The 17,786-nt window shown below is 39.6% G+C and overlaps 1 protein-coding gene across 1 annotated transcript; it reads left to right on the top strand.

Annotated features, from left to right (window-relative positions):
• Nucleotides 1-6,317: 6,317 nt before the first annotated feature.
• On the top strand, nt 6,318-14,431 carry TMEM74 (transmembrane protein 74). Its single transcript, XM_034668479.1, has 2 exons — nt 6,318-6,452; nt 8,480-14,431. Exon 2 carries the CDS (start codon nt 8,872-8,874, stop codon nt 9,787-9,789), a length of 918 nt encoding a protein of 305 aa, XP_034524370.1. The 5' UTR covers nt 6,318-6,452; nt 8,480-8,871; the 3' UTR covers nt 9,790-14,431.
• The last annotated feature ends 3,355 nt before the right edge of the window (nt 14,432-17,786 follow it).

Here is a 17,786-nt window from a genome sequence, read left to right as displayed (position 1 = left end):
ATGAGATGCAGCCCTTTATGGGGCTCTCTGCTGAGCATGGAGTCTGCCTAAGACTCTCTCTCCCTCTCCGTCTACCCCTCCCCTTGCCCACTTGTGCATGCTCTCTCTCTAAAAAAACAAACAAAGATCACTGTAGAATGGTAGCAGGAGTACTGTAAGATCGCATACTTGCCTACCCTCCTGCATAACGATATGCCAGGTGAAACCAAGCTAGAGGAAACCATCTTTGAACTCTTCTTAAGATAGAGCAAATCATTGGATTGATATAAATTCTTAAGGCAAAGATTCAAATCAGGCACTTGAAACCTGAATCCTCTCCAAAGGCATGTTTATCTTTTTATTATGATCTGCTACACACAGAACAGTGCATGAAATAAAGAGTCACCTCCAACAATTTATCTCAAAGAGAATACCCATATAAGCACATCTGGGTCAAGAATAGAACAGTGCCATGCCCCATAGCCTCTTCTTTTGCCTTCTCCAAATCACTATTTCCTCCATCCCTTGCAAAGATAGCCTCTATCTTGAGATTTATCATAACAACATTCTTGCTTTTCATCATTGTTTTGCCAATATCCCAAAATATTCTGGTATAGTTTTGCCTCATTTACTAACCTAATATCAGTGAAATTATACAGTTACAATTAGAAATTTTTAGTGGCTAGCTTCTTTTCTCCATCCTTACTATTTTTTAAATTATATTTATTAATTTTATCCTGAACGTGCACATGGTATTTGGATCAGAGACAGATGGTCATTTTTCACTTAAAAAGAAAGTAATGACCATGTGATTCCCAACACCGCAGTTTTTACTCCTGGGACAATGTAACGACAGCAAAGTCAAATGTCCTATGTATACGAACTTCAAAGTCTGTATCACAGGGAAGAATAAAAAAAATTGATTTTGTCTGCTTATCTACAGGAGCAAGAGAAAGCTGCCTTCTCCTCTCCTCCCACAAGGAGAGAGAGAAAACTTTACTCCTTGGACACAAGAATCTCTGCTTGAAACCTGACTGTTTAGCTTCTATGTCTTTTACCTTCACTTTTGTATTTTTCATCCTTTCGTCTCTTTGTGCTTTGAGATGTTTTATTTTTATCTGTCTCCAATTCACTAATTTCTCTTCACTGTGTCTAATCTCTTATTTTATCTTTTGAGTTCTTAATTTTGATTATGTTATTTCTTATTTTTCATTTCCAGATCTCTGGTAAAATTCTAAATTTTGTCTTATTTCACTGAGTGCAGGAATACATCTATTTACAAATTCTCCAATATCTGAGGCTTCCCATTGGTCCTTTCTATTGCTTTATGTTGTTTTCATGCACATGATGTAATCTTCTGATGTGTTTGGTTTTTTGTTTGTTGTGCCTTTTATCTTAAAATTATAAATTTTTGCAAAGTTGCAAAGACATTACAGAAAGATCTTGTGAACCCTTCAGTTTCTTCCAAATGGTTACATTTTATGTAACTATATGGAATACCAAACCAAAAAATTGTCACTTTACCACATGCATAGGTTCATGTAACCAGAACCACGATCAAGATACAGAACTATTCCATCACCATGAAGACCTCCCTCATGCTACCCTTTTTAGTTACAGTCACACCCACGCCCTTACCCCACCATCCTTAACCCATCGCAACCACTAATCTGTTTCCCTTCTCTATAATTTTGTCATTTTGAAAACGTTTTATATATATACATATAAAATTATACAGTATGTGACCTTTAGAAATTGGCTTTTTTCATTTTTTTTATTGTGAGTCAGTGTATTTGCATAATTGTAGAACTGGTCTGAGATGCTGCTGCAGTTTTTGTTTGTTTTGGTTTTGTTTTTGCTTCAGAGGATGCTGCTTCTGCCAAGTAACTGGTGTCCTGACGCTCTGAAATCCCTTCGGTTAAATTTTAGGGATTGACATCTTGACAAACGGATGTGTGCCCCCTGTGAGGGCCTATCTAACTTCTGGCTCATAATGCTAGCGAGCGTGCAACCTTACAGGATTCCAACCCAGAGTTTAAGGAATGGAGGCAATTCACTACAGTTCCTTTCTTTGGCATGCTCAGGACCCCACCCCCACTCTCCTTAGCTCCTTAGCCTCTCAGCTCTTCCTCTCCCTAATTATCTAACATCTCCAAGTAAAAGGAAGCTCCAAGCTCCTGACTTGCCTCTCTGAGCCTCTCTCCTTCTCTAGATTCTGGCCCAGTAATTTTTCTCTATCTTGTTAAATTTGCATTGTCTTCAAGCACGTGATTTTTATACATTTTGTCTAGATTTTCTAATTATCCTCAGCAGTGGGTAGATCTAAATCACCTAGTTTCCTATTACTGGAAACAAATGTTTCCTGCAGTTATGTTTTCTTTGAGCCACGCAGGTTTAAGTTTGTTTTAAATTAAAATTTAAAATATTTTGTATTTTTGAATACAAATTGGAATATCCGACTTTTATTGATATCTGAATATACTCAAGAGGAAAATAAGGTAAAGCAGTTAGGGGATACTGCTCCCTTTAGGAAAAAGCACTTGCTCTCAATTTGGCTGCAGTCTTCCCTGATCCCAACTGTCTGTATCCGGTGCTTTATTATTTTAAATAACATGCCTGCCTGGCCACTGTAAGCATTCTTGTTTAAAGGAAACTTTCAAATTTAATATTACTTTTTTTCTGTTCCTAGAATTTTGGTAGTAAATGAGATCATTACTCTAATTTTGGTCATTTTAACTCTTCTCTTCCATCATTCAGAAGTCCCAGCTTGGGGCACAAACTAAATCATATTCCTTGTATTATTGTCATTAAATGACTAAGCCTCTACATAGCCAATTTAAAAAATGTCTTTCTTACCTCCTTACAGCCTAGCCTCTCCTAATAACTCTGAACCCACTAAGGATATTTATTTATAATCAGTTCTTATTATTATTGCCAAAGAGAGAAAACAGGAAAGCATTCTCAGTCATCATTATAAGAGACTGATTGTTCCAAGTCTCTTCACTCAATTCACTTGCTAAAATTACTTCTTAGAATCTACTTTTTCACTGATCAACTTAGTGTAATCATGATTGCTCCTCCCATACCTCACAGAGCATAAGCAAACAAACAAAAAATGTGACATTTTAAAAATTATGCAAGATCAGCATCATTACTCAGACTCTAATATCACAGTGTCAGTTGTTTTGTAAGCACATATTGACGAACTACCGTTGCCCATGTATTTTGTTATTTCATGCTTATGTGTGGCTTCAAAATTATAGAAAGAATATAGTGGTTCTCAAGGGGCTTGAATTTTATCTGGGAAGAGATACCACATAGAAAGCAGTATAAAATATAAATGAAATAATTGTATATATGTAAAATGGCTATATAAAAGGAAATGTATTACGCCACTAGAATGCAAATTAGAAGGGTAATATGAACTTGGGGATGTTGAACAAGAAAGCCTCTTGGGTCAGATTTTGAGGAAAGTTTTAGACTCGGACTTAGGGGAGAGAGAGGTGAGGTTATTCTAGCAACTGGTAGTTTGTGCAGAGCTTTTCTTTCCAGGAGCTCATTCAGTCTACGTTTATTCTTTTTCTGCAAATTTTGAATGAGATTTTGTAGAATGTGGCACAGAGTTGATATTTTTTAGTGGTCATTCATACGTAGACAAACGTACTAGATATAGAAATAGGACGTGAGAGACAATCATGTGGACAGATAATCATTTCCAGTATCAGTTCATTTTCCCTCACTCTATCCAATAGAAATATTGCATTGTCTGCAGAAGGTAATAAGACACTTAATATACGAATAGTGACCTTAAGGAGCTTACAATTGCTGCTAGAGTTTTAGGCACCAAAGCGAGGAGTTGAACAATATGCAGTAGTTATCTAGACATACAAGAAATGTCACAAGGCAGTGGCTGATGAATACAAAAAACACCAGGGCTGACAAGTCTTACTAAAGTTCATAGGAGGCAGAATCTTTGGGGGTCTGGTTTGGAGGAAAAGGGATTCGTGGAAGAGACATAAGCTAGAATCACTTCAGCAGGGAAACCGTAGAGGTTCTCTAATCCAACTGGATGAACCCTTTCCAAAACATCACTAATAAATGGCTTTTTCTTTATCCTCTCCAGTAATACTGAATTCACTTTCATGAGACATCCTATTTCAAGTTCCTAGAGAGAATGTTATTCCTTATAATCAGCCCCAAATCCACATCCTAATTAAATGTGATGCTGCTATCCAAAGCTTCCCAGTCCCTGTGTCTATCATCCTCAGGTGCTCCATTGTACTACAGACATGCTGGCTTATTTATTCCCTTGGCCCTTCTAGCTGTCCTGCAGGTCCGGAAGTAGCCACAGCACCAGAAATGTGGCCGTGAGAAACTTCTAATGTTTATCCCAGTGCAATAAATATTATCACCTCTGATGTATGCTCTGCTGTGAAGCACTGCTCAGTATAGAGTGTTGGTGGAAAGATCCAGGACCTGGAATCAGACAGCCCGAGTTAGAATCTTGGCTCTGTCAGTTATTAGTTTTTATACCTTGGGATAGAGACTCCACCTTTTTTATCTTCAATTTCTACATTCCAAAATGGGTACGGTAATAATGCTCCCTTATAGAACTGATGTAAGAATTAAAGACAAGAATGCATTAGGACTGATAAATGCTATTATTGTCATTGGTTCTGCTTTTACCCTTTTAAACCATAATATAGAATTCCTCTTCTTTTTTATGAATCTCAAATTATTTAAGGCTTGTTTTTGTTTTCTCTAAGTCTCCTCTGACTAAATATCCCAAGTTCCTTCAGTGTCTTCCTGTCCAATGTGGGTTTAAGTCTCTTCAACTTCTTAGCTGCTCTCTTCTAGATACCCTGTGGTGTCTTTGTGCTCCCTTTTAAACATAAAGTGCTAAAAACAGAATGCACCTCTGCAGGTATGGATTGATGAGATAGTCCTCAAAAGGGTGGAAGGAACAGGGGATGGAAGGAGGATATTCTCACTGGAGAAAAGAGTAATAAGCAGAGAAGAAAACACAATACATATGGCATGCTTATCAACAAATGAGCCTAACTGTTTAGTCATGGGGGGAAAAAAAGATCTTAAAGGGGATGGATTGTGATGTCCCTGGAACTATGATACTATGGATTCTATCAATATAAAGGAAAACCAACAAAATTGTCATTATAGATTTATTTATCACTTGAAAGCAAGCAACCACAGAATTTATGTGACCTACTCACAAGCAGCAAAATGTTATAAATATTATAGTCCTTCCTTTGCTTCCCTTAGATGAAAACAATCAGTAACCCTACAATAGTCCCAAAGGCGATACTGAAAACTTGGAGATGATCCACAAACCACACATTCCCTTTGGCTGTTGGCTGCTGCAATCCACTATAGTTAGAAAGGTCAGTGACCCAAAGAAGTTACTTTGTTCTATCCTGGGAGTCATAACTCAGTAGCTTCACCTACAGACTTCCTTTATTCCCAACCCTTTATTTTCTTGTCTTCTGGTCTTTCTTCCATTCATTCAATCTGCAAAATGCTTAGAACATTTTGGAGTTCATGCCCCACCTCTGAGGAGTACTAGGTGTACAACTTTGAACAAATTACTCAGCTTCTTTGTAACTCAGTTTCCTCACCTGTAAAAATGAGAATTTTTTATAGGATTTAAAAATTAATTGTGAACATTAAATGAGTTAATGTATCTAAAGTGATTAGAAGAGAACCTGGCAGTACTAAGTGATATTTATGTTAACTGTTGTTATTTTGGGTCGTTACTATTCATAATTCAACAGATACTAGACACTTGGCTAGGCACAGGGGATGCATAGGCAAAAAGGACAATCCCTCAAAGGTCATATTTCTCCTGATTTTGTGGGCAAGGCAATGACTTTGGGAGTGTATTCCTGAATCAACTTTATTAGCTACCACTTATTGTCTTTGTAACCTTGGATGAAACACTCAATTCCTCTGAGCCTCCTTCCTTATCTGTAGGATGAGGATTAATAAAATCTACTTCGAGGATCTGTTCTATTAAATAAGACAAAATATGCATATTGCCTGGCACGGTGTTAGAACTAAATATACACTCCTTCCCCCATAATCCTGTGGCCATACCTGAGGCTGGAGGACCCAACCCTGAGTTTAGGATCCAGTGATTTCTTCTAAAGTGCCAATCAGGATTATGGACATAGAGCGGGAAGGTCTTCAGGAAGGACAAAAGCGAGGAGTGAGAAAGAACAAGGTGGGGGAGGCAGGGAGACCGCCCCTGGACTACATCTCCCGGGATGCTCAGCAAGAAGGAGCGCCCCGCCCCACCCGGCCCCTCCCAACCGGCACAGCAGGCGCTGCCCACCCCGTGGAGCCCAGCGGCGCGCTGAGGCTACAAGTGCCACGGCTGGGAATCGGGGGACTTTCCCTAGGAGCGGCGCAGGAACGAGCGCGCGGTGCTTGAGCCACACGTGGTGGTCAAGGCAGGGGTGAGTGACGGAGAGCGGGACCGGGAGGAGGCGCTGGGGCGAGGGAGAGACCCCGGGAGCCTGGCTGAGCGGCGGAGCGGCGGAGCAGCGGCGCGTCCCCACTCCCTGCCCCAGGTGCTTGCCTTGCCTCGCCTCGCCTCGGGGTATTTGGCGAACGCAGCCCGACTGCGGGTGCCTTGAGGTTCACTCGGAATGGATGAATTGATCTCGCACGGGGTACCGCTGCTGGGCGCTTGCTGCGCCCCCTCCCCGCACAGCGCGCGCTGGACGGATCCCGAGGTCGCCTCCCCCAGACCAGCCTCGCCCGTATTAGTTTCAATGCAGATATTAATGCTCTTAGTTAATGGCAGACGGAGGAGGTAGAGTGCTGCCCCCTCGCTTTGAGGTGCAATTTCATTAATCGCGCTCTTAACCGGAGAGACGAGAGGCAGGAGACGGAAGGAAAGAGCCTTTAGCTGGTCCCATGGGATTATCCTTTCTCTACTGAGGATGGAAGCCCCGGATTATGGAGCTGCAGAGGGAATCGACTGTGCAGCGAGTGTATCTCCGATGGAACACGCGGAGTCTGTCTTTAAAGAGGGAGAAAAGCCGGAGAAGGGAATTAAGTGGAGATTTCTTTCCCTCTTTGTTATAAATTGAAAGTCCCATAAGGAATCCTGCCGATTTTATCCAGAGTAGTCCAATGTGTTGAGTTAATCGTGCCAAAAGTTAATCAGAGCACCTCGTGTCTGAGGGAACGATTTTTCATTTCAGGAATTGATCAAATCCGTTATCACCACTTCCCTTCGTGGAGGGATCCGGCTGTACGGATCTGTGTGCACTTGCTAAAGAAAAGTTCTGGGTCAGTTGTATGTTTTTTGCACTTGGTGGTTTTTGTTTTTGTTTTTGTTTTAGCTACAGAGAAACGTCGATAATAGGAGAGAAGTGTCTTTTTGTTTTGTTTTGTTTTTTTAAACAAACTCTAATGAGAGCAGAAAACATGTGGATTTCCTCTCCCATATTTTAAGTGAGTTGCCAGGTAGACCTTAGGTAAGACTTAGTCGTGTGTCTGTGGGTTACCAGCTGCTGGAGCTGTGGATTTTGAGATAGTAAGCTCTGGAACCATGGGTTAAATCAACTATTGCTGGGAATTTGGAAGCAAAATTATAAGGGCCCTTGCTTGAAAGTGCTGTACTGGGTGATAGTGAAAGGTGAGTTGTTATTCCGTGGTAGGATGGCAGAGACAGAGAAAGATGGGCAGACAGTTTTCTGCTCAACCGAAAGTTCTATCACAGAAAGGTCCCATGCTGTGGTTGGGTAAGGGCATGTCTGGATGCAAAGTTCCAAAGGCAATTTTGGAACTCTATTAATAGCTTCTCACTTATTCACCTCAACAGAACTGTGACTGTGGGTTTATAATTTGTCTTTTACTGTCAGTTTACTTCTAAATAAAAACTTCTGGATGATCAATTTCCCATGCATATTTGTTAGCCAAGTGTACAGAGGGAGAGGGACTCAGACCCATTCAGATACAATGAACGAGAGTAGCAGATCTGCACCTAGAGCAGGTCTGTCTGGGAGAGGGGGGAGTGGAGTGGGCTGGCCCATGGTATTTGGCAGGGATCACACAGTAAGGCGTGTTGTCTACATACTTCTGGGTCCAGAACTAGCCGACACCATGTAGCTGCAAGGGCTGGGAATAAAAGCACAATGGACAAGCATGGGATCTTGTACATACTGTGTGACTAAGGTCATTGGATATACCAGGTGTAAGTTTAGGAGAGGTGGCCAGCCATCTTTTACCCACTTCCGAACTACTCAGTCAAAATGCTGAGCTCCAGTGCCAGTAGAGCCCAGCTGAAGGTGACATATTTGTTTATCCATGGTAATGCTCTAAGCTAATCTGTATTAGAATCTGTTCTGAACTAAAGATAGTGTAAACATAATTTAACTGAATTGTTGAGAGGTGTGTGCTTCCCCAGGTTTTCCAGAAAATTGCAGCTCTGCTAAAAAAGGTCCCTGCCTTTCTCATTTGTGTCTCTCTACAGGAAACTTGCCTTCTTATTTGAGGGATCCTGTCACAGAAATGTGTGAGTCCTTGGATAAATTTGGCTTGGTGACGGCAATGCTTCCTTCAGAGACACTGTTACTTCCTCCGTGCTCCTTTTCTGCCCTGACCTAAGTTTCTCAGTGTCAGTCCCTCTGCTAAGTCAGAGGATTTGCCCTTTTCACACTTTCCTGCCACTAGGTAGCCTCTCCTTTCTTTTACCCTTTTTTGGAGGCACTGGGGCTGGAAGTGTCAACAACGGTGCCTGAAAAGGAGATGGGGACCTCAAGAGCGATACTCCTGGTAGTGCAGCCTTAGGTCCTGTTGGGTTCTTACCTGTGTGGTTTTTGGCCGAATTTTTGGAAGCTGCTGGGGGATGTCTGACTAGCTCTGATGGAGCTCCACTACCTTGAGAAGAGGAGCAGCCAGGCAGTCCTGTGCGATGCTGTGGACTGGCATTCAGGAGGGCTTCCTGGTGACCAGGCAGATGGAGCAGCCATCAAAGCTGCTCTCTGCTGCCAGAGACACTGTATGTCGACACCAAGAGCAGCTGAGATGGAAGGGTCTAAACTTAGCCCTTCTCCAGCATCCCCCTCCTCCTCTCTGAAAGACAGTGTTATTCAGACAGACTCTTTGCCACCAGGGCCTCTCAACTCAGGGAATAACAAAATAACGGCAGGACGGAAAGTCTGCAACTGCTGCAGCCAGGAATTAGAAACTTCTTTCACCTGTGTGGATGAGAATGTCAACTTAGAGCAAAGGAACCGGTGCTCCCCTTCAGCAAAAGGGAACAATCATCTGGGAGACCTTGGCTGGGCAAATCCAAATGAGTGGTCTCATGAGGCTGCCATATCCTTGATATCTGAAGATGAAGATGATGTAAGTTTAGAAGCCACGTCTTCAGGGAAGTCAGTAGACTATGGTTTCATCAGTGCCATCTTGTTCTTGGTCACTGGCATCTTGCTGGTGATCATCTCTTACATTGTCCCACGGGAAGTGACTGTGGATCCCAACACGGTGGCGGCCCGGGAGATGGAACGCTTGGAGAGGGAGAGCGCAAGGTTGGGGGCTCACCTGGACCGCTGTGTGATTGCAGGACTCTGCCTGCTCACACTTGGGGGGGTCGTTTTGTCCTGTTTGCTAATGATGTCTATGTGGAAAGGCGAGCTATATCGTCGCAACAGGTTTGCCTCTTCCAAAGAGTCTGCAAAACTCTACGGTTCTTTCAACTTCAGGATGAAGACTTGCACTAATGAAAACGCCCTGGAACTGTCCTTGGTAGAGGAAGATGCCCTTGATGGACAGAGTTAATTCAGGTTGTGAGCCTACTGAGAGTCTGCGTTAGCGTTTTATATGAAAACAAACAACGCACATTTCTTAAAATTAACAGTGCAGTGTATTTGCTTGGCAAGAAAGGCTTTTTTCCCAAACCAACAGCCAGTGAGTGTTTTTGTTCTAGGTGTATTTTTTATTTCGAAGAAAAGCTATGTAAGATGCATTAAGGAACTACAACCAGCTACACCTGTCCTTCTTAAGAACTGAGATTAATTCATCTATCATGGCCATCAGCTTCTCCTTCTATAGCAAAGTATTTCTAACAACCAGTGTACAAATAATTTCTTCTCCATGGTATGGGGTATTATTCTTTGGACATTAGTAGGTCCTACACACAGTAGGATCAATTCGGTACATATTTTGTGAAAAAGAACTTAAGCACTAATCACATAATAAGGCTTACGTTTAATTCTCAAAGGTGCTTATCCATTTTCTTGCTAAATTTTTTCTTCCTCTAATTTGGCTGAACACTAAAATCTAGGGTTTTGAATTTGAATATTTTGAAGTTTGAGGATGTTGATTATTTAAAAAAATGCAGAAACACATCTGTTATATTTAAAACTATTCCTGCGCTCAGAAGTGGTAACTAAGTCATTAGAATAAACTTTCTAGTAAAGAAAAATAATATAAATCATTATAAGACCAATCTGAATTTAACCCAGAATGGTAGTGCCAGATATTAGCCAGTGTTGCATGCTCATTCTCTAGATGAAGTAAAATTAGTTGCTTATATAAATTTCATTTTCCGTTTGTGGTTGAGCCATCAGACTAGTTACCCAGGCTCTAGAAGTCTTTCTTGGTTCTCACACTAGAGAGGCAAAGCATAAGACATTTTTAATATGTTTCCAGACATATAAACGTCTAGGTAGGTCTAAGTCATGACTGGCTCTGACACACACCCAGATGATGTTTTGTTGTTGTTATTTGGAGAAATACAATTGCAATACAATTGCAGTTAGACTCTTAGAGACTATGCCTAGAAGTTGGTATCACTTCTCTAGGGCAAGCAACAAGCCATTTGGCCCCAGGATGGCAGCCAAAAAATTAAAAGAGAAGAGTGACAGAGAGAAAGGGTAAACACAGTGATTCGGTGGGAACTGCGTCCTCACCAAACTTACCACCCCCTAACAGTGGTCTAAGTATCATTTTTTTAAATTATTTTTACAATTTTATTTAAAGATTTAATTTATTTATTTGAGAGAGAGAGACAGAGTGGGGCTCCATCCCAGGACCTGACTGAGATCATGACCTGAGCCGAAGGCAGATGCTTAACCAACTGAGCCACCCAGGCGTCCCATAAGTATCATTCTGAGTTCCTCATCCATGCTCTCAGTAACTGTGAAATCTTGCCTCATGACATTCAGACTTGCTTGATGAGAGGCAAGATGAGCCAAGTGGTCACAACTTTGCAAAACACACACCCAGAGTCCACACTAACACCCTGTCTCTGTATGGTTATGGTTCAGAAAGGGATAGGAAGTGCAGCCTCAGAGGTAGCTTGCATTTTGCAATTAATCCTTGAGGTGTTTCCATCCTCCCACAGTATAAGAGTTGTTTTAACTTCCATCAATGGGGTCATTCTTAAAGAGGACTGGAATTCGGAATTTGGGGTGGAAGGGCAGAGATGGGGAAATGAGAACACAATTTCTTTAAAGATTCTAAAGCCTAATTCTAATGCCTAAAGTTTTTGTTGTTTTTGAGGATCGTGGAAAACGTGGATGACTTTGGCTGGCAGAGTGTGTGAGTCAGGATAGTTATGTGAATGAGTTCTTGTGGCTGTCAGATTCTTCTGATGAGCTAGGTACACTGTGGGTTACTATGGGCTAAGAAGAAATGCAAAAAGGTAGGATCAGAGGATAGTAAAAATAGAGAGGGCAGGCATGTGAAAGGATTAATAGTTAAAAATAAGAAATTATGTGGACATCAGAGGAAGCTAGATATAGCTCAATTTGGAAATAATTGGGAGAATATAAAGGTGATTTTTGTTATCTACTGCTGGTTCTTTGTGCTTTTTGAACAAAGTTTTTGTTTTACTGGGACTCTTACGTCATGGTTTCTGTTGAAGCAGTATAAATTTCATTTTCTGAAGGTTTATGAATTGTCAGATTCTAGCCTGCGTAGGGACCCACTTTGCTTAAAGTTGAGGCAAGAAGTTAATGATATCCTTGGCTGGGCGAGTAGGTCTGAGCTGTGTGTCTTTTTGAAAAATACATTTTAAAAAATTCATGCTTGTTCTTAGAAGCTAAGTGGGATCAGCTGAGCTTTGTTTTATTTATTGGTGAAACATGATTAATTAGCTAAATTGCAGACTAAACTGAATTAATGTGCAGCCCAGTTTTCAGTTCATGAAGGAAGACAAATTTGAGAATCAAGTGTTAGGAAGTGTTTCAATTCTGTATAACTGGATAAAGGAGAAAAAACCAAAGCTTTTCATTGGGAAACATTTAGTGAATCTCACAGCACTACCAAATTACGTGTAGTTCTGATGTGATCTAAAGGATCTCTCCCTTACTCTCTCTCTCTATATGTATATATATACCCATAGATATATAGATATAGATAGGGATACATATATAGATCCCATTATACCTATATATGTATCTATATTTATCTATAGATATAGGTAGGGATCCCAAATAGGGATACATATATAGATATTCCATTATATCTATAGATACAGATATCCCATTATACATATATATGTATCCCAATTAGGAAAAGGTATGCATGAGGAAAGACCTTACAAGTCAGAATATATTTCTTTCTTTCCTTCCTTAAAATTTTAAAATTGAAATATTGTAATTAATGCTTACTTATTTAAATCTGTTCATATATAAGACACACCTCTTTAGGGTTCTACTTATGTGATGGCAGACCATCACTCCAAGAAGACCCAATGCGGAGAATCATCCAGGTGTCTCCTTTAGTGCTGTATTGACACAGTTCAGCTAACTGCCTTAATCACTTTCCTCCAGTATTCAGGTGTGTAGCTCCAGTCCATCCTCTCAGCGCCTGAATTCAAGATGAGGATTACTTGAATTTAAAGTTGGCAACACAGGCAACAAAAAACCCTGAACTTTAGACTCTGTTGTGTCCAACCTGATAAAGAGGTTCTTGGCTCTAAACGTCTTTATTTAGAAGTCCTTTGGCAAGATCAGGTGATAAATGCTATAGACGTTGAACCGATGAGAGCTGTGGTGTTGCTGGTCTTGGATCCTTCCTGGAGGTTATGACCTTACATCTATCTCTTGAACATGGTGCTGGTTGTTGTTTCTGAGAGTTTTTATTGCTAGACCTGGAACAGCAACTTTGATTTTCAGAGGTCCATGTTTAGGTCTTTAACTTTTTGTCAGGTTTCAAAAAACTAAACTGAGTCACTTTCCTAATCATAAAAGAAAGCAGCTCATTGTTCAGTGGTGTGGTGGTCCGGGGGGGTGAGTACCAGAAAGAAAGCTGACTTTCTCCATTACTACTGGGATCTATGTGCTGCTTATGGACAGTTTCATCCTCTTAATGACTTTAATAAACTGTTCCTTCTTAGGGCACCTTACACTGTTTGTGGCAGAGCTGAATGTTTTCTTTGCAATTGACTGTACTTTCTAGCCATTTAGAGCTCCTAAAGCGGACCACATCCTGGCCCTCTTGTAGGAAGAATTCTTTTCTCTAGGCTCCCCATTTCGTAACTGATTTATAATTTAGAGGAGTATAGGACTGCTTGGAACCATGAAATTCTTGGTGGCTGTGGTGCTTTTATCTACATGACTACTATGCCCCTTGGCTCTATACTACTAGAGACTCGTCTGATATCAGTATCAGATGCTTTGCTGTCTGCTTAATAGATCTGAGTCCATCCCTCTCATACTTACTTGTTTTGGGGACCCAATTGGACCAATGTTGGCACATGTCCTTTGAGGTGCAAATTTAGACAGAGAGACTGCCCTACTAATTGTGCCTTCCCTTTGCCCCCCTGGTGTAAGGATAGTGATCGACCGAGCACTCTGCCAGTTGAATATCAGGAATTAGGGTCTGAACCCAAGTGGCTCTACTTTTGGTACTTCTTTGTGCCAGGCAGAAATTCTAGGCAAGAGCATTTGAACATTTCAGCCTTCATCTTTGATATGGGCAATGACAGGCATGTACAAAAACCTTACCTGGATTAATCATCTAAAGTTAAAGAAAAAATGTTCTATATATTTATTAGGAGCAGGTTTTTCAGTCTGAAGGTCAGGGTCCATTGCAGCAATTACTGCTACCACAAAAATGTGGTCTGACAAAAGAGATTCACAACCTTCACCAGTGGTTCACCGATTCAGCAAGATTTAATACCACCAGCTAGGTTCCCCTGTGACAAAGGAATAAGACAGATCCTTATAGTTCTCTGTAATGGGGTTTGACCTTTCCCAGAATTGGGCATGAAGAATGACTACAATGAAAAGAATTATAATGAACTCTCACTGGCTTTTCCCAGTATAAAGGGTTCATAAGAAAGAAAATTAACATGTCGTTATCTTTCAACTGGTTTTCAGCTATATCATTTTATGGTTCATAGTATTCTAGAATATTCTTTCCTTCCAACTTTTATGGGCAGAAGCCATGGGAAACAATTTGCCTGAATTGTGCCCCGACACTGTAAAAAGTAAGATGTTATTTTAAATATGTAAAATCGATTTCAAAAATCTGTGGCTTCACTTAAGAGCATATCTGTGGTTTACATTTGTTAGTGTGTAAGTTTATGTCCACTCAAGTCTGTGTATGTATTAGGAGAATGTTTTATAATTATAGAACTGTAATATCCAAAGCTATTGTTAGAATAATTTTTCTTAAAGAAATTTGGCATGCCTTAATGTTGACTTTAAGGACAAGAGAAGTCTTTCACAGGTCATGAATGAAGAATTTAGAATCAACCTCAGAATGAGATGCCATAATTACATATGTCTCTTGGCTGTGCAGTGTCTCACAGATGTTTGATTTATTTTTTTAACCGTGTGATTTCAGGCTCATAAGAGTGTGGCCTATTTAGAAATTATTTTACCATGAATTATTATTTTATTTCGAGGAAATATGGGCACAAGACAGTATTTTCCTTTGCTCCAAGTTTTAGTAATTCTCCTGTGTTTTGGGAAGAAACAGCCTTATTTTCCCACTGCCATCTTCATCTCCCTAGCCAGGCTCTGAACAAATGTTATACAAGAAAGCAAAGATGGATTATTACTACATAGTATATTGAGAGTTTCTATTTTGCAGTTCTCATTGTGCTTTTTATTTTATTTTTCTTGCCAAATAAGAAAAATAATTTGTTGTTGATTATGTGTTTTAATATGCAAAAAGGCCAGTTATTAAGGTTATGGGCTTTTTCTTAGGGCATGTGATGCCTTATATGTTATAATAGCAAGTGTGTCATATCATTTTAAAATAAAACTATTTATTAAGATGTTTCATTGTGTTTATTTTTGTTATTTAAATCTGAATCTGTGATGCTGATTTGGTCTTTTAAAATCATATTCTAAATTATTTGTCCACAGGGGCGCCTGGGTGGCACAGCGGTTAAGTGTCTGCCTTCGGCTCAGGGCGTGATCCCAGAGTCCTGGGATCGAGCCCCACATCAGGCTCCTCTGCTGTGAGCTTGCTTCTTCCTCTCCCACTCCCCCTGCTTGTGTTCCCTTTCTCGCTGGCTGTCTCTATCTCTGTCAAATAAATAAATAAAATCTTTAAAAAAAATTATTTGTCCACAAAAATTAAAAGTAATATTTATCCTGATTCAAATATAGCATTCTTCTTGATACCATATCATTGAACAATGTAAACCATAGCTTATTATTTTACTTTATATGAAAAAGTCAAGGCTATTTGGGTTTACTCAGTATTGAACTTAGAGTGTGAACTGCATGACGTGGAAAAAAAATACATGAATTGGTATTTATTGGTATTTTAAAAAATACTTATTTAAATAGAAAGCTTTTAGATCAGAAAAAAATATCAAATTAACTTATGTTCCTGCTTTTAAACTTCTCTTAATCTATTTTTGATCTCCATTTTCATTTGAGGGATGCATAATTTATATTAAGTGAAATTTTATCTTTGTTATGTAGAAGTGCTGTCAAGGTTGAGAACCATAAGGGGACAATCTGAAGTGATGCCCCATATAGTGTGCCATATATATATATATGCACATATATATATTTTATACAGTTTTTGCTAAAAGACCTTTTTTTTGGGTTAACCACCCCGATCATTTAGAATGAGCTACATAATGCTGCTACAATTCCATAGTCTCTTGCTACGTGACTCTTACAGGTCAGCAAGGAGGCTCTTAGAGACCCAGTCTGATGTAGCTACCTTCTCAATTGTTGATGGTTGTCAAGCTGGAAGGAAAAAGGAAGTCTGAAATGTCTGGAACAGGCATTGCACCTCCTGGCAACTGGCTAGCCAGGACTAGTTCCATAGTCCCATTCAAGCCAGGAAATTTGTTCCATCATGTGACTGGAAATGCGGAGAGTTAGCGCTGTTTGGCAGATGACACTAATGACCACCACAATTTCTAAGGTCTTTGTGCTGTTAAAGCACATTACGTATCAATGAATATAAAAATTCCTACATTTTCTGATGACCACTTGATCCATTTATTTTTAATATTTTTATACGGAAGGCAAAAATAATTATTCTAAAAACTCCCAGAAACACACAACTTAGTGGTGCTTTTTATAGAGGGAAATAATCACAATTTACCTTAAGATTACCTATATGATTTTGTTGTATTATTTTATCACAAAAATTAAGAGATTAAAATATCAATCCCAATGCTTTTAACTCATGAGCAAGAGGAAGCACTTTCTTGAGTCCTTACTATAACTTACGGAATTTATACCTTACTCACTAAATTCTCACAACATTCCTTCAAGACAAGTATTATTATCTGCATATTAAAAATAAAAAACCTGAAAAAAAAAACTGAAGCTCAAGAATTTTAGATGACTAGCCAAAGTTACACAAACTAATAGGCAATAGAAAAAAGATCGAAACATCGGAAAACTTCACTAAAAAGTCATTTTTAATTCCAGATTAGAGGGAATATTACCCTTCTTGCAAAAAAATCTATTTATACTAGCTATTTCATTTTGTATTCATCATTTTATAAACTAAAGTAAAAGTCATGAAATTTGAAAAAGAAGAAACTCTATATAAGGCACTGATACCAATATTTTGCTTTTAGATGATATAGCCATTTCTCAAAATATAAAACCAAATTAAACCTATCAAAATTCACCACCATCCTACTCATTGTCCCCACTGAGGTTCAGATAAGTTTATGCTGACACTTTCCTTGGAGCTGGAAAGAAAATGTAGTTATTCGTCCTACGTGCATAGTAGTTCTCATAGGATTTATGTACTCTCCAGTAGGGAGCTGAAAGATGGAAAGAGAGTTATATTTGAGCCCTTACTATGTGTCAGGCGTTCTACTGAGTGTCTTGCTTAATCTTCACCACACATGGTATAATAAGGGCTTCCTAATCAGGGAAACAAATAAACTTGAAATTTGAATGCCGCCTCCTCTACTCTTGTCAAGTCATCTGAGACATAGTTTCTTCATGTATAGAATAGGGATAATTCTGTTTACTTTGCAAGAGTCTAATGAAACTTAAATATGATAAATAAGATGAAGGCTGAGAGGGAATCCTGTCTGGTATTCCATCATTAGATCCACCATTATCTGAAGTGGGCTGCTTTGTCACAGCAGAACCTGGGTTTTTGGAAGTACTTGGGTGCTATGTTCATGTTGATTAAGTACTGGTTGACAAATAATTGAATCGGGCCATCATCATGATAAAAAATAATCTTCTCCTTCATCTTCTCTTTCCTTTCCACCTCCTCCTCCTTTTTCTTCTCTCTTCTTCCCTTCTTCCTCTTCTCCCCTCCTTCATCATTATCAATCATCTATGTAGAAACTATACATTTGGAGATCTCTTATTTCTACC

Source organism: Ailuropoda melanoleuca, chromosome 9, assembly GCF_002007445.2.
Source record: "Ailuropoda melanoleuca isolate Jingjing chromosome 9, ASM200744v2, whole genome shotgun sequence".
NCBI classification, from domain to species: domain Eukaryota; kingdom Metazoa; phylum Chordata; class Mammalia; order Carnivora; family Ursidae; genus Ailuropoda; species Ailuropoda melanoleuca.
The sequence above is the reverse complement of the archived record's forward strand: the minus strand, read 5'-3'. Positions and strand labels throughout refer to the sequence as shown.